This window comes from Megalops cyprinoides, chromosome 5, assembly GCF_013368585.1.
Source record: "Megalops cyprinoides isolate fMegCyp1 chromosome 5, fMegCyp1.pri, whole genome shotgun sequence".
Lineage (NCBI taxonomy): Eukaryota > Metazoa > Chordata > Actinopteri > Elopiformes > Megalopidae > Megalops > Megalops cyprinoides.
This window is the reverse complement of record NC_050587.1, coordinates 2,311,290-2,334,380: the sequence shown is the minus strand read 5'-3', so window position 1 is coordinate 2,334,380 and position 23,091 is coordinate 2,311,290. Positions and strand designations below refer to the sequence as shown.

The window sequence follows — 23,091 nt, the reverse complement described above, 5'->3', positions numbered from 1 at the left end:
ATCTTCACTGACGGTGTGCCTACAACGGCCTGAAAAAGTGATGACAAAAGTTAAACTGAACACCTGAATCTGTTGCCAGAATTTGCTTAATGTGTTAGAGTAGATGAGTTTGCGCAGAAAATTGCAGATATTATTATGCTTTGCACACAGATTTATGCGCTGATTCCAAAATTTGGGTCTGTGGACCTTCTGTTGCATTTAGTTCATCAAATGCAATTAATTCATCTTTTTAATCTTAATTTATTCATTTATCGAAGTGTCAGTTAAAAGGTATGCCTTTGAGAGTGGAGATTAAACTAAGCAACCTGCCATTACTGAGAAAAGCAGGATTATATAAATATGGATACTAATTACGTTTGACGTACAGGATCAGACACTACAAATATTAGACATTTCGATCTGCAAGCTTACATTCTTGAACTGACATGTATGCCCTTATGTAAAAACAAAAATGCTGTGAATTTATTTGTGAAACAAGGTTTTTAGGTAGCCAAAGTACTTCTGTTGTTGAAGCACTGAATTCTGTTAAAAATTCTGCCTTTAATTGTTTTGTAAAAATGTACAATGCCAGCAAAAATTGTAAATGTTATTGAAAACTTATTTTCAGCATTTTTTTCCAGTGATGTCATATTCAGTGTGTGTTTCTTTTCATTTTCTTTTTGCCAACACAAAAGAAATCACTTCCTTTGCATTCAGTGTTGGGATTTTATGCTCTTTGTCATGTGGTCTTTATGCCTATGTTAACTGAACTCACATCAGGAAAATCCTCAAGTGTGCAGCAGACAAATGCTTTGCTACACAGTTTAACTTGTGGGCCCTTTCCTCATATCAGAATCAAAGTAAGGTTGCGGTAGTTGCAGTAAACTACAGTCTTACCTCATGTATAGTTTTACTCATTGAATTTTATACATAAACAGAAAAGACATAACTTGAAATCAGATTCAAACTCAGCGTGTAGGTAAGAGTAACCTGTCAGGACATGAAATGAATATTTAACCATCAGAGTTGTTTTCATTACCAAATGCTTCAGAGCACTGCGTTGAAATCTGAGAACGCACAGTATGATTTTTGAAAATTACATCTGAATATACCTGTAACATTATACAAGTTTCTGTATGCAGAGTTATTGGGAGTGGGAGCTGACAATGTGTTTTGCAAACAGGAAATCATCGTATGTGTCACCATGTGGATACATGGTGTACTAGTAATATTACCAATCTTGATGCTGTCTTGCAAATTACCTGCAAGGATTGAAAGCATAAAATATTATTACAGAACATACAGAATAACCCACTGTTTAATAAGCTGTGCAGTCCTGCTCGAAATGTGTCTCCTGCAGTGACTCTCTGGCAGCTTCTTTGCTGTTGTGTTTCTACAGCAAATGGTTTCCTAGAAACGATAATAATACTACTAACCTCTGCTGCAATATTATGTTGTTGAATTAAATTTCATTGGCTGTGTTGGCAGTCCTCCTTTTTTGTTTTGTCACAGTGTGGTAGTGGTGAGTATTTTCTCACTTGTGCCATAAGATTTACACCATTAAGATGACATTCATTTCTAGCATGAGCTTGCAGAGCTTTGAGCATAATTGTATCAAACATGTAATGATCATTGTTACACCTAAAATCGTACTTGTGTGTTTTAGGCAGTCAGTGTCCAAGTGTACCAGAATACTTGATAACCAAATGTTAAAAGTAAATTTTGACACATTTAGTCACAGAATCCTTGAGAGAGTAGAGACTAAAAAGTGTAATTGACAGGGACTATTAAAAATCACAACACAAGTGAGCTGAGAATAACAGCCACCTTGAGGTCACATGCATGTAAATATTTTCATGGAGATTGTTCAGAGGGGGAAGGGATGCAGGTGTAATGAGTTCACTTTAGAGATGCTAACATGTTTGCTATACAGCCATAATGGCACTGCACAGTGCTCCTGTCTGATCCTGAGGGACTGTCATCCGGTCTTATACAGGAGTAACAAGAAATCTTACAGTGCCATGTGTAAATGACTGCCCTTATTTAGGCCTTGTAGTATAACCAGGGACAAAATGTATGCTTTAAAATATTGAAATATATCTTCCGTATACTTCTTTGACTCGATGCACAATATAATTTGACATTTTAAGGCTTCTGTGAGATTTCTCATGACTTCAGAAACACTACTGGTAATCTAGACCGTTCTGGAGGCTGAAAGAGGCATTGGTGCATAACATCAGTTTTTATATCAACGTAGTGTTTTGTGTTCACATTTGTGTTCTGCATTTGAAATTGTCATTGGTGTCTGACTTTTCAGGGGACACTGAAAATATGACAATAAATACAGTGTTAATTACATCTTTCAAAAAGCCTTTCTTCTGCTTGCATATGTGTTGCAGTCCTATTAGACTCTGTATTTTGTATATACAGCAATTACATAAATAATGGCACATTAAATAAGTTGCAAAAACTATTTCCTTGGACTTTTGTGTGTGAAGAATTGGAATACTCACACTTAGCTACTATAATCTATGAGCCGTTATGTCTGTAGGTGAGTGAGTTTTTCTGCTCAGAAAGTATCCATAGCTTAGATCTTTGGAAGTTAAAAAATTTCAATTTTATAGATCTAATGACTATTTGTGATTGTAGTTGGACAGCCCTAGGAAAGGTAACATCCATTATTTAGTCACTTGCTCCCTCAAAATAGTGTTAGTATCTTCATTTTACCACATGATGGCAGAAAGGAACAAATAAGGAAGAACCACCAAAGTAGTTGTAGATTCTGCTCAGTGACTCAGGGTGAGGGTGGGGGTGGGGGGGCTTCACCCTGAGACGTCACACATTGCTGGTGTAGATTGCCTTGTGCAAGGATTCATTCATACAATGTACAATGATATTAAATAATACAGTAAATATTACACAATACAAAGTTTTACAATTGAAGATTTAATATTGACATGGATCATATAAAATCTAACAATGAAATGGTTAAACTGAATCCTTTGAAACTGGGAAACTTTGAAGCAGAATTGTGAATTATGTAAATCCAAATAGGTTTTAAACATAAAGTGCATTTAACTATCTTGCAGAAATGCAGTGAACTTTTTACTGAAAGCTTTACCTTGAATAATAATAATGGCTCTCACATTGTCCTGTTATTCTGGTCAGGCCTGTAAACATTATTCATAAAGATGGTCAGGTCTGAACTTTTGGAACTTTTTAACATTTTAGGTATATATGTTTATATGGCATTGTTACTAATTTGCTTTGCGAAAAGGCTTGAAAGGACTATGAACCATGTCTACATACTATGGAGTGAATAAAGAAACTAATCTAACTCCATAGTCTACACTGTTAAAGGTGTGCTATGTTAGTGAAGTCGTTGTTTTAGGTTGTCCTGTTTATTTCCCCCAGTCTGTGCTTATTAGTGTGTTGAAGTGTTTGTCAGTGCTGTTGCCACATGTCTGTTTTTTATATATGTTCTGTTCATCTCTTCCTTGTGTGCCAGTAAGCAAAAGGCCACAGAGCCCAGGTGACCTCATGACCTGAGTAGGGCTGGGTGGTATAGCCGTCGCGATATATCGAATAGCTATTTTTAGTGCAACAACAGCTGTCCCCAGTATGCGGCGTTAGGTTTCTTCCCGTATTGTTTTCCCTTTAGTCATACCTGATGCAGGAGCACACCAAAGTTCAGTGAAATGCTTCCGGGGCAGAAAAATATCACTTGTATGAATATGTTGGTTAACTTATCTATTAGCTTTTAAAAACACATAGCATATGTTTTCACTCTTTAGCTTTGTAGCCATGTGTTCCTATCTACCACATGGAAGCAGCATAGGGCTGTTGCTGTGATATCAACATTGAATAGATTTACAAGTGGCGTTTTTCCCCCGGAAGCATTTCACATGTCCTCGGAAAACTGGAGGTGTGCTCCTGCATCAGTGAAAACAATATGGGAAGAAACCTAACACCGCATACCAGGGATAGCTGTTACTGAACTAAAAATAGCTATTCGATATACCGCAACGGCTGTATCGCCCAGCCCTAGACCCGAGCATTGTTCAGTGAAATGATCCTGTCCTTGCAGGAATCTTGTGTAATGTTCCCATGTAGATTGAATAAAGTATATTGTTTATAACTATCTGTCTAGCTCTCTGACTGAAACACCTATTAACTTGCTATTCACATCTTTCCACCAGCATTCCCCCCTGGCCCTGTGCTCCAAAAGGCTTGGAAACTTACATTATGCATTTATGCTATATCATGAGAAACATCTGTGAGCATAACCAGCGATCAGATGCATATTTCCAAAAATGATTTTCCTTGTCCTTTCTTGCAAACATTACACATATTCTTCCATTTTTGTTTTGATAATGAGTTACAAAGGAAGTCATATTTTTAAGGTGTTATTGCTGCTGAATCCCAGGGCCTAAATAATATGAAGCTTAAGACATATACTACAAAATATTCTATGGATAATTGAGAATTTAAATGTGATTACTGTCTATTTTCAAGGCAATTGTAAGTCAGGCAATTCCAGGATGCCTTTCTTGAGATAATAGGTATGCACCCAAAAGGTTCATGTTGACTGAATTGGCTTTCACTTGTTAACATATAGATTGGATTTTACAACAGTAATACAAAATAATCATATAGGAAGTATGCTTGTCTGCATGTGCATACAAAATGGCTTTAATGAAGATGAGCATGTTCACTTGCTGTTTGAGCTGCCATAGCACCACAGGGTCAGGCTGATGGAATTTAACGTGGGTTGTCTTTCCACAACAGGACCATAAAAGGACATTCATACAAGGATATTAAAGTCTTATTAGGATTAACTGCTGGAGGCTGAATAATGCATTATTGTTGATTCCACACCTACTAGCCATGTGCTCTCAGGACAGAGAATTATGAACGGAGGTTGTTGGCTCAAATCCGCATTTGATAGCTTGCATTATGACCTTCACTTTGACTGAAATAAAAGTGACCAGGAATATCAAAACAAAAGCAACCTAAAAAATTAAAAACATGTTAAAATATTTGCATATTGTCATCATTCAGCAGTTTATTAAAAAATGTTGTTAGTAGGAGGCCAGGTTACATAATTAACTAATTTGAGTTCAGGGCTGGAAACTCATGACTGTGCTTCCAATCCTCTACTCAGTGAGACCAGCTTCCCTTTTCTTGGTTGCCATCTTTCTGGATCTCCCTGTGCCACTCAACACAGATGACCACTTGGTCATCCTGTGCAACTTAGTTGTTTTGGGAATCTGGGGCACTGCCATTAGAGTCATCGCCTCCTATTCTCTGAACCACCGCAACCACCACATGCTCTATCTTGACTTCTTACACTATCTCAGCTGGCCTCAACCAGGGACCCTTTACTGTTCTTACCTTACACCAGATCGCAAAAATATGCTACTTCTGTCTCTGGCTTTACCAGTTATTCTGATACCCAACTTCTTCTTGCCTTGTCCAGTCTGCCAGCAGGTCTACTTGGTTGTTATGATATGCGTCATAGAGATCTCTACATGGCTTAATCTATCCAAACAGACTTGCTCAACCTACTGGCCATATTCTGTCCACTCTACTTTGGATGGTTCTCCACTAAACTGTCTGCTGTTGGTGGTACTTCCAACATCACCAACAGGTTTTTGTAACTGGCCATGACAAGCTCCTCCTCATAAAGAACATCATGACCGCGACCCAATTCTCCAGATTCTTCAACAAAAAAATGATTGGTTTGCTCCACATTACCTGCTTAGTCCAGTAGCTCATCCGGGCCCATGTACTATCCCAAATCATCGAGTGTAGGCTAAGCCCCAGGCTGTGTCACTGGCCAAAGATGAATGGGAGTCCACAGCAGCAGAATGGATTGGTTGGCCAGGGGTTTGTTCATCTGACCAGACACCACTGATTCCTGCTGGTCAGTCAGGCACAGTCTGCCTATGCAAAGCTGTGCACAACTCATGTGCACAACTCATGTTGTGTATCCAACTCATGTCTGCACAAGCTTGGCATGGGCACTGCAGTGTGAAAAGAAGTGGCGGTCGGCATAACCTGTTTTGGAGGAGAGCTTGTGTTTGCCTGGCAAGTCATGGATTGTTACTGGAGTTTGTGGTGATGAATAGCATCGCTATGATGCATTCCAAACTGGGAGAAAAAAGGGGAAAAGCACTGCGCATTTGGAGTTAAGAATAATAATAGGGCTCCCGATTAGCTTAGTTGGTAAAAGCACTTGTTCTGAGTGTAGACTGAGCACTACAGCCCAAGTTCATAGCCGACAGTGACCGGGAGCTCACAGGCAGAACACATTGGCTTCGTTCCGCTGGGGATAGGGGTGGGTACGTCAACAGGGGCTTTGGTCCCATTAGCAACAGCGACCCCTGCTGGTTGATCAGGCACCTGTGGTCCATGTGCCAAAGCTGCATACGAAATGTCTTCCTCCAATTCATCTCTGTGCTAACTTAGCTTGTGGACCGCAGTGCGAAAAGAAGCAGCGGCTGACATCACGTGTCTCGGAGGAGGGCACGTGCTTGTCCATGCTCTCCCGGATTGACAGTGGGGGTTGTGCGGTGGGACATCAAAGATGACAAATTGGACATTCCATAATTAGGGGAATTGGCCATTCCAAATTGGGGAGAAAAATGGAAAAAAAAATAATACAGAAAACGTGTCCGCTTGGCTGATGTTAAACCAAGGCCCTGGAGACAGCCTAACAAACCGTAAAGGTTACAGCTTCTGCCCTACCCACAAGCTATCATCAAACTTCCACTCCAGTGTGAGCTCTTCACTTCGCTTTCAATTCTGCTAATGCTGCCCTACTGGGGTTACACCTCCCAAACTTACCTCTTTTCCTCAGTGTACCCCCAGTGGACAATGACACTTATTCTACCTGTAACCACTAGAACTACAGAGTAGTTCCATATTTTGCCAACTCAGAACCCAGCTGTTAAGATGATATTTATCTTCCAGGAACCTATGTATTTCCTACTCTAGCTCCCAGAACCATATCACCCTACACATTGAGAATTAGCCACACATTGTTTTCTCTATATCATTGTGAGACACTATGTATACGTTAGAATATTGAAACTTGATGTTGTTCTTAGGGGTCACTGTTAAGCAATTTTGGTGTTTTGATATCAATTTATCAAGATAGCTTGCTATCTAGTGAGCTAAGATTAGGATTATCTAACAGTACTCATATTTACTTTATGTTGACATTGAGAGCAATGCTTTTCTGCCTTTCTTGACATGTTCTATAGACATCTCGATTTCATTGCATTCTAAGACCGGCAAAGAATACAGACAAGAGGGCCAGCATCACTGCTCAACAAAACCCAACTGCAACTGCAGGATAACCCAACACAAATTAGGAAGTAATATTGTGATATCGCCAAATGTGTGTTATTACTTTATTACAATTACTCCTGCATGTAAAGGTGTGAGTGTTATCACTCTCGGTGTACAGTGCAGTTACCTGCCAGCCATGACTAAAACACAAATGTTGTAATTTTCACCGCATTAAATTATCCATTCAATTCATTTTTCATTTCATCTGGGACACGCCTTCTTTACATGTGCCGGCCAAGAGTTAGAGGATTGGACAAGCTGCTTTCCACAGCATCGTTGTTATTGGCAGATTGTTTTCATACATTTTTTGTGCCGTTCTACATGGTGAGCGGCCAATTTCCGTGAAAGAAGCTACCTGTTATGATTGGTTGAAGGAACTTGGGCGTCACATTCTGATTTGTCGATCCGTAGTGCCCGGTGTCCGGGCAAGATGGCGTCTGAAGAGCAGTGCTCGGTACCACCTCGATGGCGGTCGATATCTCTAACCCATGTTGAGTATCCAGCCGGTAAGTTCATTTGAGAGGCATTATTTTACACTCGTAATTGCCAAATTGCCCTTTACTTACGGCTACGTTGGTTTTAAAAGTCTTTTGGAATTTTTGGTACTGAATGGATTCGGCCGAGTGTAATTGCCAAATGGTGAGCTACGGCACAGAACGGATGCATTGCACCGCAAGGGACGTAACATCGACTGCTAAATAGTGTGCCTGTTCCGCATGCGCAGTTTCTTCAAATTGTCCACAATACCTGTGTTTTGCATACATTGAAATTTTGACGTTTTATGATGGACATTACTAATCGTCTTCGAAGCAGAATGTCATGGCACACTCCACTTTTTGCACTTATAAACTAGGTAGTTGGCTACAGAAATAATGATATGATAGCGAGCTAACTAGCCAGCTTGTTAGCTGGCTTGCTAAAATGATCCGGATCCGTTGGCTCCACAGAATCTATGACGCTAGCTAGCTTACTAGCTAACTAGCAAAATAGCGATCATTCATAACAGATTAAAAGCAGTTACACAATGCGTAAGAGACCTTTGATTGTGTGAAAATGTGGAAGTAGTTTGAAGAATCACAGACAGCCTTTACTGACCTGCGAGTACATCAGCTAGCTAGACTACTTAAGCATGTCCACATGAGCGGACTCATTAACACATTAACATATTTTTATGTTAACACTGGTTAAGCGTGTTGGATACTTGGTTTAGGTAGCTGGCTAGCTAAGTATTGTCATTATATTGCTGCCAATTTGAATGCAAGTATCAATCGATAGCTCGCCAGTTAGCTGGTTTACCGTTAGCTAGCTAGTACAAAGTCCCATCATCAAGCATGTGCGCCAGTTGTATTAAAAAGTCCCATCTAATCTAAATGCAAATGTTCATTTAGTCTAGCTATTGTGGGTGTGTAACTCACTAGCTGATGAACCCACGTTATGGTTTCCCAGCTAGCCAGTTGGAAGTTTTGAGGCTAATAGCAGCTAGCTAGACCACATTTCTCGGTCTATCCGCATGGATATGGTAGCTGATGGACGTTGTATTAACACGTTGACCAGCTGGTAGGACACAGTGTATAACTGAATTCGTTTCTCCGCTTGCTCTTCTCTTGCAGTCGTGTACAGATTGGGGTAACATGCCTAGCACGCTACAGCTGTGGCTCTGTTGTCATTAGTGAACAATAAAGAATGGTGTAAAAATAGCCAAATAACAAGCTGTGCTCTCCTTAATCGCATAGAACAAGAGTCGTACAAAGCAGTGTGACTTGATTATGCGTTACATATTTGAAACTTTGGGAACACTGCTCGCTGTTTTGTCTTTACCCATTTATTCAGCCTTATGTGGATATTGGAAAGTTACTCTTTGCCAACGTTAGTTTGTTTCAAGTTTAATTTAACATTTTAACCAGTTCCCCAATACAAAAATGAGTGAACAGAGAACACATCCACAAACTGTAATCTCAAAGCACTTTAGATTATTGCAACAGATAGTTCTCCAACTGAACAATGGTGAAGAAATCTAGTAAGTGTAAGGTGTCACTTGTAAAAGTCCTCTTTTTGAATTAATGTTATGTGTTATTTTATGTCTTTGTATTTTAAGGTGACCTAACAGGACAAGTGTTGGCCTATACCAGCCTCCTCCCCATTGCCATTCTGGTGGGCTTTGTCACCCTCATTGTATTTAAACGTGAGCTGCACACAGTAAGTAATGTGAATGGCATTACTAAATGCTCTCCCAAACTGGGGCATCATAGGCATTTTGTAGTGATAATTAATGGCTGTGTTGCATAAAGTAGGGGGAGAAAAGGTTCAGTGGCCTGTTGATCTCACTTCACATGTCCAGTGTAAACTGAAGACTAAGATGTCAACTGTCAGCAAAGAACCAGCAGTGCACTGATAAATAAAACAAAAACCTGTATCATATTGATTTAGATAGCTGAGCAAAGTTGAGTTTTGGTTCCAGCCACTCAGTAAAATCAAGACCATGTTAGTCCATAAACACAGTAAAGAAAAACATAACTTATCATGAATGGATGAAATGCTTTTGCACTGCTGACAAAAGGGTCTCATTACTGCCAGATTTCCTTCTTTGGGGGACTCATACTTAACGAGGGGCTCAACTGGCTGCTGAAGCATATCCTGAGGGAGCCGCGCCCCTGTGAAGGTGAGAGGATAGGGGTGCCGTTTGTCCACATTGCGTGCATGCAAGATTGTGTGTTGCTTTGTTATGATCGATGTGGCCACAACTCTTTGGTTAATAATTTTATTTGCTGAAATGAGCGAAGACACCCCAAAGTTTGCTGGTCCATTATGTGTGTTAATTAAAGGTAGAGCGTACAGAGGACTTTCCTTCACTGGCTGAAGCTGTGCTTTTGCCTCCATGTTTACTCTTGTTCTTTGTCTTCACAGGAGCTCATGCCACCGTGACCACAGAGTATGGGATGCCTTCTAGCCACTCCCAGTTCATCTGGTTTTTTGTTGTATACTTTTTTCTTTTCCTTTATTTGAGGTGAGCTTTTTCCCCATTGTGCTTCCATGTGCCTTTCAGACTGTTGTTGTACTGGAGTGCTGTAAACGCAGTAAGTTGTTGCTCATTCTGCATGAGAATGCAGAGGAGTACTGCTGCATAGATGCGTCATGAAAACAGAAAGTGCATTGCACTTGGTTGCCAGTCATTTGTACTGCCACGCATAAGGAGGTACAGCAAGAAAGTGCCCAGTTATGGTTTGGGAACTGAGCTTGAAACCAAAAGGTATCCAATAGGTATCCTGAGTGGGGCACTGCTGGCCTGTCCCTGAGCAAAGATGTTAATTCGGATTGCTTTGACAATATTCATAACTGTTAGATAAAATGACAGTAGCTCTTGTTGGCCAAAAGAACCTGCGTCTTCTTGCTTCTGTCCTGTTTGCTGTCCAAGTCAGAACGGAAAAGGGTGCTGCTGGGAAAGGTATTGGGCAGCGATAATCTGGCTTCACGCCTAACCAGCACATATACTGCTTTTCCACCAACGCAAACTACGTGCTAGTTCTGGGCTGGTGCTAGTGCCAGTTCGGAGTTGCTTCAACTTTCAAACGTACGTCACTGTATACGTCTGTATACGTCTCTGCTTTCTCGCTAGCGCCAAGATAGCCGTGGTGGCTGGTGAGCTGGAAACGGGAAGCCCAAACACTACCTTTAAATCTGTCATTACTTTCAACCTGTTCCCCTTTATCCTCATTGAGGATAAAACAAATAATTCACAGAATAGTCGACACCAGTCGCGTAAATAGTAAATTATTATGTTCGCGAAACACCGCAGATTGTGGTTTGTGTGCTTGCGAAAGCTACAACGTATGATTAATAAGGATGGCATTTATCGATTTAAATTACGTTAAATGCTCATGATACATCACAGCTTTTGTGAGGTCTGTGTTCTAAACGTTATTGTTCATTGCACTCAACCTAACCTAAACATTTATTCTCAGTAATTTAAATCGATTTAACCAAATTTAGCTCCGTTCTGTAATTTGAACTTTGTAACACAAGAAAGCTATAATGTGAAACATTGAAGAGAAAGCTTTGGGATTTGTTCCCACTTTATTATTCAAATAGCCATCCCCGTTAATTAAACAATCTCATGCTGTAGCTTTCGCAATAGCGCACATATTTCAGACAATCTGCGGTGTTTCGCTAGCTTGCAGCCGCCACTGCAAGCGAGCGGGAACAAACAACAATAAAAACAAGAGAAAAGTGCTTTAAAAAACAAACTTGTCCACTACACTTTATACAATGTTAACCTTTTGTGAAGCCAAATATTAAGTAACATTGGTAGGTGAGTCAATGGCAGTGTTAGAAAGTTGCTAACGTTAGCTACTGTTACCAAGGTTAGGCCTGGTGCACACTAGAGGATTTTCAAATCTTAACCGATTTTAAAAACGTGGGAGACCACAGACATAACGACAGATTTGACCGATTTTTAAATATTTTAATCGTAAGAACGCACACACCAGACGATTCAGTCAAGACGCAGGACCACACACTAAACGATTTCAGAGTGGCGATTCCAAGATCTCACAGAAACTCGCGATCAAATGTGACTTCAAAGCAAAATCAACACGGAGGCAGAGCGTCCTCTTCAGCTTGTTGCACTTGTGTGTGCTGGTGTGCACCGCAAAAAATAGGAGAAAAAAGCTGTGGATGAAGTCATGGCTGAGAAGACGGCATCTGCAAGGTTATACTTTTTGCAGCGCGAGCTGGCTTTGAGTTGGAAATTAAGTTTTATTGTTAGTCTCAAACGGGGCTTGTGCAAGCTACTGCTACCAGCTATTTGTTATTTGTACACAGGCGGAGGGGAGAGTGAACCCTGTGATCATTAGAAATGTAGTAATTTTTATACATTCTCTGACCTTCCACTGCCCTGGAGATGCCGTTCCATATTAATATTACTGTGCTCTGGGCTTGTACGAAGGTTAACTGTCAATTGCTGGTTGGTGACGCTACCCGGTCAGCTTGCGGTCATTGGCTATTGCGAGTTTCTGCTCAAGATTCCATCGCTGTTCCTTTCAAACTACAGGATTTCAAGTCGTAAATGTCAAACATGTTTGATAGTTACGATTCGAAATCGGGGAGACTCCGATCAAGTCGGTAACACTAAGATTACGTCTGTAAACCCCTCACACTACAGGATCATTTGGGCAGACAATTGGTTCCGACCAGCCCCGACTCGGGAACGCCCCCCCCCCGATCGTCGGGAGGGGCGAATCGGACCCCAATAATATGTCTGCAGAGCCGCAGTTTCACAGCGGTTTGACTACAGCAGTTTCACGCCAGTGGCATTCAGCGCATGCGCTGACTTTTTTGTTTATCTTAGCGACTGTTAGGCTAATCAACATTTCAATCGTTTTAGGTGGGTTTCCGTTAAATATGTGATATAAAACAACGCTAGTGTCGTAAACACTTTTGAATCTTTTACGCATATAGACATTCACAGGGTAAATATTACACAAACTATAGCTTATGTGGCCTGGGGTAGGGTTGCCAACCGTCCCGTAAAATACAGAAGCGTCCCGTAATTGGAAACTAAAAGCCGTGTTTCGTATTGAATTGATACAGGACGCGCTTTGTTCCGTATTTTTGAGAATCAATTCAGTGCAAATCTACGGGAGAGAAATATTACAGCTTAGACTATTAAGACAGGGCGATTTGTATGAGATGCTCTCTGCTCTCGCTTAGCCTGGCTGTCTTATGTTCCATTACCCAAATAGAGAATGCGCTTTTCATTGGTCGTGAGTCACGACCAATGAGAAGCGCTGTCAGCTTTGCTACGATACGCTCGGCAGCGGCGCGAGATTTTGGCTGGCTGGCTGCTGTTGGCTGAAAATATTCTTTAGAACAAAACGGGCAGTGAAATTTGTCGCAGCGTGTGCGACATCTCTCATATATTGGCAAAGCCATCCCCTCCTGCATGGTAATGTGCATGGCGACACGTATAAGCGGCGCGAATTAGCAGGTTCACACGATGTCCTAATGCGCATGCGCTGAATGCTACTAGCGTGAAACTGCGGCACTGCAGTCAGACCCTTCTCAATCGGACCCAAAATCGGCCCAATTATCCTCTAGTGTGGGGCCAGCATTACGGTAGCTGGATAGCTAGCTGTTGGTCAGCTAACATTACCCAAGCAAGCACAGCTAATAATTTCTCACATCAATGATACGAACGTCGAACGTAACAATGATGTGAGAAATTAGTAGCTATGCTTTCTTGGCTAATGTTAGCTAAACAGCTAAGAAATACATTGCTGGCTGGTAACAAGGTGAAACGTTTGAAAAATAAAACTGGTTTTTCTTCTTCATTTTAGGCAGACTAGACGCTACACTAGCCTGTTTTTTTTTTTAATGGTGGTCACAAAGTTTTAGTTGGACTTACTGGTCACGATAATCTCACCCCCAGTAGCGGTTCTTTGTTCTAGACCAGCAAAGAGTTGGTGCCGCTCTCGAATCAGTTTTCCTGGCCGAGAGCCGTTTCTTTGGCTGTCGAAACGCGAAGAACTGGCTCGAGATTAGGCACCGGCTCCGACCCGGCCCTCGAACTGCCTTGGTGGAAAAGGGGCAATAGAGGTGTGATTAGGTGACTACTGCACTGGGTGAGAAAGAATCTTAACTCTTGCTAAAGAAACGGGCTATGTTAGCACACCAGGGCTGTAGTCAATGCTGCACAATATAGAGGAGAAAAAAGGAGGATAGAGGAGAAAAGAAATGTTTATACATTAATATTTGAAATGGCATTATTAGATTTGTGAAATTTAAAGAAAATTAGAAATTGTTATTGCAACTTTTTTTTGCAATCTTCCACAGAATGCATCAAACAAACAATGCCAGGTGTGTGGAGCTACTGTGGAGACATATACTCTCCATCATCTTACTGGGTGTGGCCTTGTCTGTGTCGTACAGCAGGTAAACACTCTGTCTGCACCTACAAGCAGCTGGGCGACAATTGATTCTCACTTGTATTAAGCTATGGAAAAGGGGTATTTTCATACTTGTAAACGTTCCAAAAATGATTTGAGTCATCTGTCATCTAATACTTGAAAAAGGTTACCTTGACTGAAACATTGTTTAGTTGCTTGATCAAAGAAAATGGAGAATCCAACATATTTGATGTGGAGGGTTGTTTGTTCATTTGTCATTAAAGATTGGTAAAAAAAAATGCTTTAATTGCTCATGGTGTTTCAACTGCCAACCTCGAGAGTAGTCAGAAGGGAGTAAGAGGGACAGCGTGAGTGAAAATGTGAAAGTGTACAATGTTTCTTTTCAGAGGAAGCTTTGTTATAATCATTGACGTTGTGTTTCAGGGTGTACCTGATGTATCATTCCTGGAGTCAGGTGATCTATGGAGGCGTGGCTGGCAGCATCATTGGGGTGGTCTGGTTTTTTATCACACAGGAGGTGCTGACACCACTGTTCCCTAAGATCGCAGCATGGTAAGAAGCAGGGCTCAAACTTTGTAAAACCATTGGCTCTTACATGGCCAGTTTTCACTGTGGACATCCTAATATTTTGTCCCTAACTTGGGTGTCATGTGATCATTGTGTTTGATACTGTCTGAATTTGTTTGCACTACATCTCTGTTGCATTGTGTGTAATATCCTGGAAGTCCTTGTATGTGTGTATGAGGAAGTACTGTATATTGTGTGTGATATTGTGACTGCTGGCTCCATTCCACCAATGCAACCTCCTTGTGCACTTAATGTATTTGGCAAATAAAGGTGAATCTGATTCTGATTCTTATATTTCACACCAGGCCAATTTCAGAGTTCTTTCTGGTGCGTGACACAAGCCTGATCCCCAACATCTTATGGTTTGAATATACTGTGACACGATCAGAAGCAAGGTCAGTGCCTGTGTATCAGAAATATGACATAAGATCTCCTCTAAATTGTGTGTAAATTTAGTGGAGCTCATTTTGCATGCAAGTCCACTATGTAGTGTCATCAACCCTGGATTCAGGGTAAGACCATGATTTTTTCCTCTGTCCAAAAGACATGAGTTTTATGTAGTAAGGTAGCAGTGTCTGTCTGTTATTGTCATGTGTTTTTGAGGGGTTGTGGGTTCAGTCCTCTGTTGGAACACAGTGGCTATTTTGGAATGAAAGATTTTACAGCTATTTATTCATTAACTGTATTTCACTGTTTTCTTGTTTCTTTTTGCAGAAACAGACAACGAAAGCTTGGAACAAAACTTCAGTGATCTTTTTGCTTGATTCCTTGTGTAAACTGGGAAAGGACCACACACACTGGAGAATAACTTCTGGACAGAATTCGTCATGAAAAGGGGGAACCATTTAAAGGACGGACCAAAATAAATGCTGGGACTGACCTACACCCTGAACAAGTCATTTGGCTTGGTTCTGGTGCTCGTACAGCTTGCTAAATGCTCCCTGATGCATGCACAATTGTGCAGGAGGCAGACTATTTAATGAAAAAAATTAATATATATTTTAACCTTAAACGCACGTGAGCAGTAATAAAGTACTGTATGTAACTGAAATTGGGAGCCAAGAAAAAGGATTCTGTAGAGCGGAAAAACAGTGTGGTTCTCTGGTATTATTGCAGCATGAAATTAGTACTTTTTTAAAATGGAGAGTTAATGGTAACTGGGTTTGGTGGGAATGGGTCAGGATGGGTGGGGTAGATATCCTTTCTTCAATGCATTTAAAAAAGATCCACCCTTTTCAACAAGATTGACAATGTGACATAACCTAAATTTGCACTTTGTGAAATTTAAAAAACAAAAAAAAAAACTTTCAACACTAGTGACATGTGAAAGCAAAATGGAGCATATCCCCCTGGTACTTACCGTGTGTCTGTGTATGGTTGTCCGCCTTATTAGTAAACACAAGTATTGAATTATATATGTATACAGTGCTCTCCACACTTGCTGAGGTCCAGAATATGGAGATGAGATATAAGGAAAAAATGAGAAGCTTACTACATTATAACAGGCCTGAATTGAAAGGGTCTTTATGATGATGGAGCACTCTACATAAAAATCTGCTTGTTCAACACCCTGCCCATATGTGGCTCAGAACACTGGGGAGTTAGACCTTTTCTGCAGCCATCATCATGCAGAAAGCCTTTTTAGTGGAGTGAAACGACCCGTGTCTGTCTTTCCTAACACCTTTTCCCCTGTCTTTCCAATTGATAACATTTTGCATTACCAGGTAGAGTCTAATAAAGTACTACTTAAAATCCCTGCACCATCTGGGCATGTGACCACGCCTTGTTGTCTCAAAGCCATTCCTTGGTGGTGGAGTGCTGATGTGGGGCTAGGGTCAGGAGGGTTGGCACAGCTGTGACAAGAGCCCCAAAAAGGGAAAGGAAACTAAAATAGTTATGTTGATCATTTTATTTCTTGTATAATAGTCCTACATGTGTAATTCATTTCAGGCCGAATAAAAAGAAATTTGGTGTTTTCATGTATGCTTTTCTCTTGTGTCGCTCCATTCCATCAATTTTCATAGAAATATAAGGGTGCATTGTTATAGGTAAGTTAGCTGAGCTATTACCTTCAAGTTGAACCTTAAGTAATCCCACTGCAAGTGTAATAATATGACAACTGGATGTTGGTATGAAGTTATTTTCATAACTGGAAGTTGCCTGTATTTTTCTTAGGAGTTTAGTTGGGAGGATGTGTTGTAAATATTTGTTTCCACCATTATTACATTTACATTTATTTATTTGGCAGACGCTTTTATCCAAAGCAACTTACGTAGGTTACAGTTGTAACTGTATTACGCACTTGAGGAGTTTTTATAGGTGTTTGGCCCAGGCTAAAGCCAGTGAGCCTTTGTTGACAAATGAATATTTAACAGGGATGGCTAATTGTATCAAAAAACAGAATGGTATTAGCCGAGCTGCTAAGTGCATGCTTATAATGAAACTGTAGTACTGGCTGTTCAGAGGCAAGACTACATACAGTATATTCTGTGGGATTACTTGTTATGGAAAGTTATTAGCTTCTTAAATTTCATATACAGACCACTTTTCACCTTGGCTGCCAGCTATAGGTGATCTCTGCCTCTATTCAATATAGCTGCAATGTGTTTTGGCTTTAACTTTGAGTAATACATTTATTCCACGATACTTTCCCCTTAATTTCAGACACATTAAATCTTTCTGTGATTGTCAAAAAATGTGAGGAAAAATAAATGCCATATCTGAATTTGCCAAAAGCAAAGTGCACCTAGCTAGGCACTGACCTTTGAAGTGCAAATGTTCTGAAGTGGTACACTATAAGCCCTTCACTCAAAGATGGAGGCAAAGCTCACTACCTTGACTGAAAGAGAAGTGAGAAAAATAAGGTGAATCTTTGTTAGCAATCGAATATCAGTAATAACCTAATAACCTCAAACTGATTTGAGGTCGTTGTCATTCTTTCGTCAACCTAGGTGTACATTATATTTGCGTTTGTAACTTAGACTATTATTGAAACGTGACCGGCAAGTTTCAAATTTCCCGCAAGAAAAAATCCTGCTGCCAGGGCAAGTAAGAGTGACGCACACTTGAATTTGGCGGTCTTGCTAGCCAGTTTGAGCATAATTCCTCTGCGCTCCTTTTAAGAAATGCCGGGCAAGTGTGTAATATTTTATGGCTCAGTAATGAGCGGTATCGACTTTGGATCGTAGCTGAAAAAGATGTCTCACGTGCTCGATGCAAGCTTTGTCAAAAGAGGTTTAATGTGAGCAATAGTATGGGAGAGGCAGCCCTGGCTAGTCATGCCAAGGGAAAGAGGTAGTGATGTGCAGTTCGTGAACGAACGAATCCTTTTGAACGAATCTTTGAGGTGAACTGAGTTTACTGAATCCCTAGTCTAAAAGACTCCTTCCTTCCTCTTGATTAGCTGATTAGCTGGCATAGCAGCTATAACTCTCCCTCCAGCGGATATTAGATATGCGGTCTGTCCACGAAGCAGCCTATCACAAAACTGTATCCGCAGTCCGTTCATGACAACAACTAGCCAATGGCTGAAACGCTAAAACTCTCGAGGCACCTCCCACTGGCCATCTCGGCACAGCTGACGATGTGGGACAATGCCAAAGATACGGTGACTATGAAGACTCCACCTACTGACCTGATGTACTGTTTACAAGTTCCTCAGTTCGCCAGTTCGTTCGGATTCAAAGGACCTGTGAGTCTTCATTTCACCAGTTCGCTCGGACTCAAAGGAACTGTGAGTCTTCAGTTCACCAGTTCGTTCGGACTCAAAGGAACTATGACTCCTCAGTTCACCAGTTCGTTCGGACTCCAAAGATTCACTGACTATGAAGACCTGGTGACTACGTGTTGCCAGAATCTCTAGTTCTCAGTTTAACAGGCTTGGGCTACACCCGCCATCGACTGTGACGATGCAAAAGGAATCAGAGCACTCCCGTGACATTATTGTAGGAATAAAAAAATATTGTTAAATATTATTTTGCTCATCTACCTGGAATATTATTTTATCGCAGTATCGCAGTTCTTGTTTATCACAACTGCAAATTTTACGTAGGCTACGATGTAGGCTATTTAATGTTGACGTCACAGTTCCTTTTAACGTGAATAAAGTCCTTATTAATAAATACTGACAAATCAACATAGTAGGCTGGGGTGGAGTTCTATTAACTTTTGCGGCTGCATGATTGTTTGAATAGCATGGTGCAGTGTCGCGTAATGAATATTACATTTAGTTATTAATTTCATTGACATTTGGTTTCACACGTGCTGTTTTGCCGCAGAGCAGGCTAATAATGGACATTATATTTGGAACAATGTACAGTAACTTTTAAAATGCAATAAAACTATTTTCAATTCAATTCATTTTTATTTGTATAGCGCTTTTTACAACACAAGTTGTCACAAAGCAGCTTTACATTGTTCCCAGGCCTGAGACCCCCTGAGAGCAAGCCTAAGACAACAGCGGCAAGGAAAAACTCCCTATCAGGAAGAAACCTTGAGCAGAACCAGGCTCAGAGCCCATCTGCTTCTGGCCGGCGCTGGGCAGATAGGGTTAAAGACAAGTTATACAATGTACTTTAAGACATTTAAGATTGATAGACAATAGTAATTAACAGAAGAGTGATTATAAGAATGTCTCCTAGGATGTCCGGTTCTTGGAACGCAGTTGGCTTTGATGGGCAGGGCAGCGAGGTAGCAGGACTGCAAAACGGGATGAGACGCTTAGGCTCATCGCTTAGGACAGGAGCCTGAAGCAGGGATAGGAAGCAAACAGAAAACAGCGGTTAGTGGATAAGAATGGCAGGGATGTAGAACAGAGAGGCAGGAGAGGAAGGGCAGTGAAAAAGGTGCCAGTGTGCAACAAGGAAAAAAAAGGGGGACAGGAGGCAAGGGACCGGCATAGTCATGAGCATGACCCTAAGACAGTCAACACCAGATAAGGGCACAGGGTCCATGAAAGCAATGACCACTTAGTCCACCAGAGACTCTATGATCCACGCCAGCACCAGGCCATGTCCCTCAGCTGAAGGATTTATTATATAGATATGTTTTGAGCCTAGACTTAAAGGTGGAGAGAGAGTCTGTTCCCCGAATCTCAGTGGGTAAGATGTTCCACAGGAGAGGGGCTTGATAGGAAAAGGCTCTACTGCCTATAGTAGTTTTGCCCACTCTTGGAATGATGAGAAGCCCGGCATTTTGGGAACGAAGGGCTCTCTGCGGAAGCGTTTAGTTTTAGTTAAGATTCGAGCAGCTGCATTTTGTACCAGCTGAAGGGGTTTTAATGAGACATTTGCACATTCTGACAGGGCATTACAGTAGTCTAATCTGGATGTTACAAAGGCGTGGATTAATTTTTCAGCGCCGTTAATTGATACGATTTTCCTGATTTTGGCTATATTTCTCAAATGGAAGAAGGCAGTCCTAGAAGTGTTAGTTATGTGAGTTTCAAAAGAGAGCTCAAGATCAATAACCACATCATGGTCTTTGATGGCTGCACTCGGGCCAAGGGAGACACCATCAAGGTCCAGTGTAAAATGAGTAAGTTTCCTCCTAATTTAATTTTGCCCTATGACCAATATTTTGGTTTTGTCCGGGTTAAGGAGGAGAAAGTTTCAGGCCATCCAATTCTTTACATCTGTTAGGCAGGCCTCCATGTTTGATATATTCAGAGGGACATCAGGTTTGACTGATATGTATAACTGAGTGTCATCCGCGTAACAGTGGAAATTAATGTCATGTTTACGGATGATATTGCCAAGAGGCAACATGTATAACAAGAAGAGCAGAGGCCCAAGCACAGATCCTTGAGGTATACCATATCTTACTCTGGAACGAGCGGAAGATTTGTTGTTAATGGAGACAAACTGATATTGTTCTGATAGATAAGACCTAAACCAAGATTGAGCCTGTCCGCTTATGCCAACCAGGTTTCCGAGGCGGTCGAGGAGGATACGATGATCGCTGGTATCAAAGGCTGCACTTAGGTCTAGCAGCACAAGAAGAGAGATACAGCCAGGAGAGTAGAAGGTTGTTGAGCATTTTCAGGGGAGCGGTTTCCGTACTGTGGTGAGATCTAAACCCGGACTGAAAAACTTCCAAAATTTTGTTAGAGTGTAGAAATGCACAGAGTTGCTTTGATACTGCCTTTTCCAGAATTTTTGAGAGGAATGGAAGGTTCGAGATGGGCCTGTAGTTTGACAGGTCATTGGGATCAAGATTGGGCTTTTTCAGAATAGGTTTGATAACAGCTACTGTGAAGGGCTGAGGTACGTGTCCAGACATAAGGGAGGCGTTGATAAGATTTAATAGCGGTGTGCCAATTGCAGGCAGTAGCTATTTTAGGAAGCCGGTTGGTATGGGGTCAAGTTGGCTGGTAGAGTTATTAGATGAATTGATAAAAGAAGAAAAGTCACTAAATTCAATGGGTATAAAAGAGTCAAAGTGTGAGGCGGGCCTAATAGACATACTTACATAATCTGGGATGGGACTGGCCAGGCAGGAGGCAGAAGTCGATGAGAATGTTTGTATTGTGTCTCTTATCTTTAAGATTTTACTATCAAAGAAGTTCATGAAGTCATTGCTACTATACATTGCTACTATAAATTGCTATTTCTCTACCCTGCTCAATAAGGGTAGAGAAATATTTGGATCTGGTAGCTGTGAGGGCATGCTTGTAGGTTAGGAGACTTTCCTTCCACGCCAGGAGAAAAACCTGTAATTTGGTGGAGTGCCATTTTCTTTCAAGTTTTCACGTAGCTTGTTTGAGAGCACGAGTATGGTCGTTATACCAAGGTGCTAGCTTCTTGTCTGTGATTTTCTTCTTTTTGAGGGGAGCAACAGTATCCAGAGTTTTACGCAAAGTAGAGTCAATACTGTCCGCGAGTAGGTTAATTTCAGTTGAGCTAGGGTTTGAACACAAACTAGAGATTTCATTGTGCAGGTAGTATGATGTAGGGAGTTCGTCGATAAAGGCATTGGCTGTAAGAGAATAAAACATGCGCCTAGAAGAAGATCTAGGCTCCGAGTATGTGAAGCACGTTAGTGGTAAATTGAAAGAGATGAGATAGTGGTCGGATAACACAGGAATGTGTGGCATAATTTCTACCTGGTTAATATCTGATCCATATGTGAGGACCAAATCTAGAGTATGGTTGCGGTAATGTGTGGGTTTATCCACAGCTTGATAGAGTCCAGTGGGTTCGATGATGGACAAAAATGCTGTTCTGAACGGGTCATGTTCATTATCCATATGCACATTAAAGTTGCCTACTATCACAGCCTTTTCTGTATTGACAGCCAGGTCAGATAAAAAGTTGGCAAATTCTGATAAGAAAACACTGTAATGGCCAGGTGGCCTGTAAACCATTAAAAGGGTAAATAGCTGAAATGCAGTCTTGCCAGGATGTGCAAAGCTAAGTACTAACAGTTCAAACGAATGGAAGTTATAGCCAGGTTTAAAGGTGGCACAGAGTTTGGAGCTGTGTACAGCAGCAACGCCGCCACCTCTACCAGTAGGTCAAGGGACCTGGTGATTACAGTAACTGGGAGGAGTTGATTCATTAAGAGCAACAAAGTCATTAGGTTTAAGCCAAGTTTCAGTCAAGCATAAAATATCAAATTGGTGAATCAATTCGTTTATTAATATAGCTTTAGGTTGTAACGATCTGATATTTATTAACCCAATCTTAAGGACCATTTGTCTACAGATTCGTGTATGGCACCCGACTGTGTTTACAGATTCATGTATGGCGCCCAACCGGATATAGAAATGAATGAATCAGTGAGTCAAAGATTCTAATCATTTTATTGAACTGAAAGGAACTGAATCACTAAAAAGAATCGTTTTGAACACCACTAGAAAGAAGCACGTCCAGAATGAGAGGATGGTAAGAGATGGAACACCGATTCAGACCTTTTTCAACCAGACAAGTGGACCACCGTCTGTCTCCAACTCGAGCACAGTGAGTGCAACAGCTGCGAAGCAAACTACCTTAAATGTAATACCGGCACCGATTGCCAAAGTGGCGTCTACCGCTGAAATACTACGGGCACTCAAGGTGGCGAATTCGCACTATTCTTACAATTCCTGTGGCGACATTGGGGCCCTATTCTCTAAGATGTTTCCTGACAGTGAGATCACAGGACAGTTGTCGTGTAGGAGCACCAAGGCTGCCTACCTCAACACATTCGGTGTTGCACCTTACTTCAAATCTCTCCTCGTCAAAGAGATATCAAGACATATTGGATATTGTGTTTTATTTGATGAGCCATTGAACCATGAATTGCAACG

General features: G+C 41.2%; 1 protein-coding gene across 1 annotated transcript; it reads left to right on the top strand.

Annotated features, from left to right (window-relative positions):
• Positions 1-7,751: 7,751 nt before the first annotated feature.
• On the top strand, positions 7,752-16,752 carry dolpp1 (dolichyldiphosphatase 1). Its single transcript, XM_036529127.1, has 8 exons — positions 7,752-7,841; positions 9,431-9,531; positions 9,910-9,994; positions 10,240-10,339; positions 14,164-14,262; positions 14,661-14,789; positions 15,110-15,199; positions 15,519-16,752. Exons 1-8 carry the CDS (start codon positions 7,766-7,768, stop codon positions 15,553-15,555), a joined length of 717 nt encoding a protein of 238 aa, XP_036385020.1. The 5' UTR covers positions 7,752-7,765; the 3' UTR covers positions 15,556-16,752.
• Positions 16,753-23,091: the final 6,339 nt, after the last annotated feature.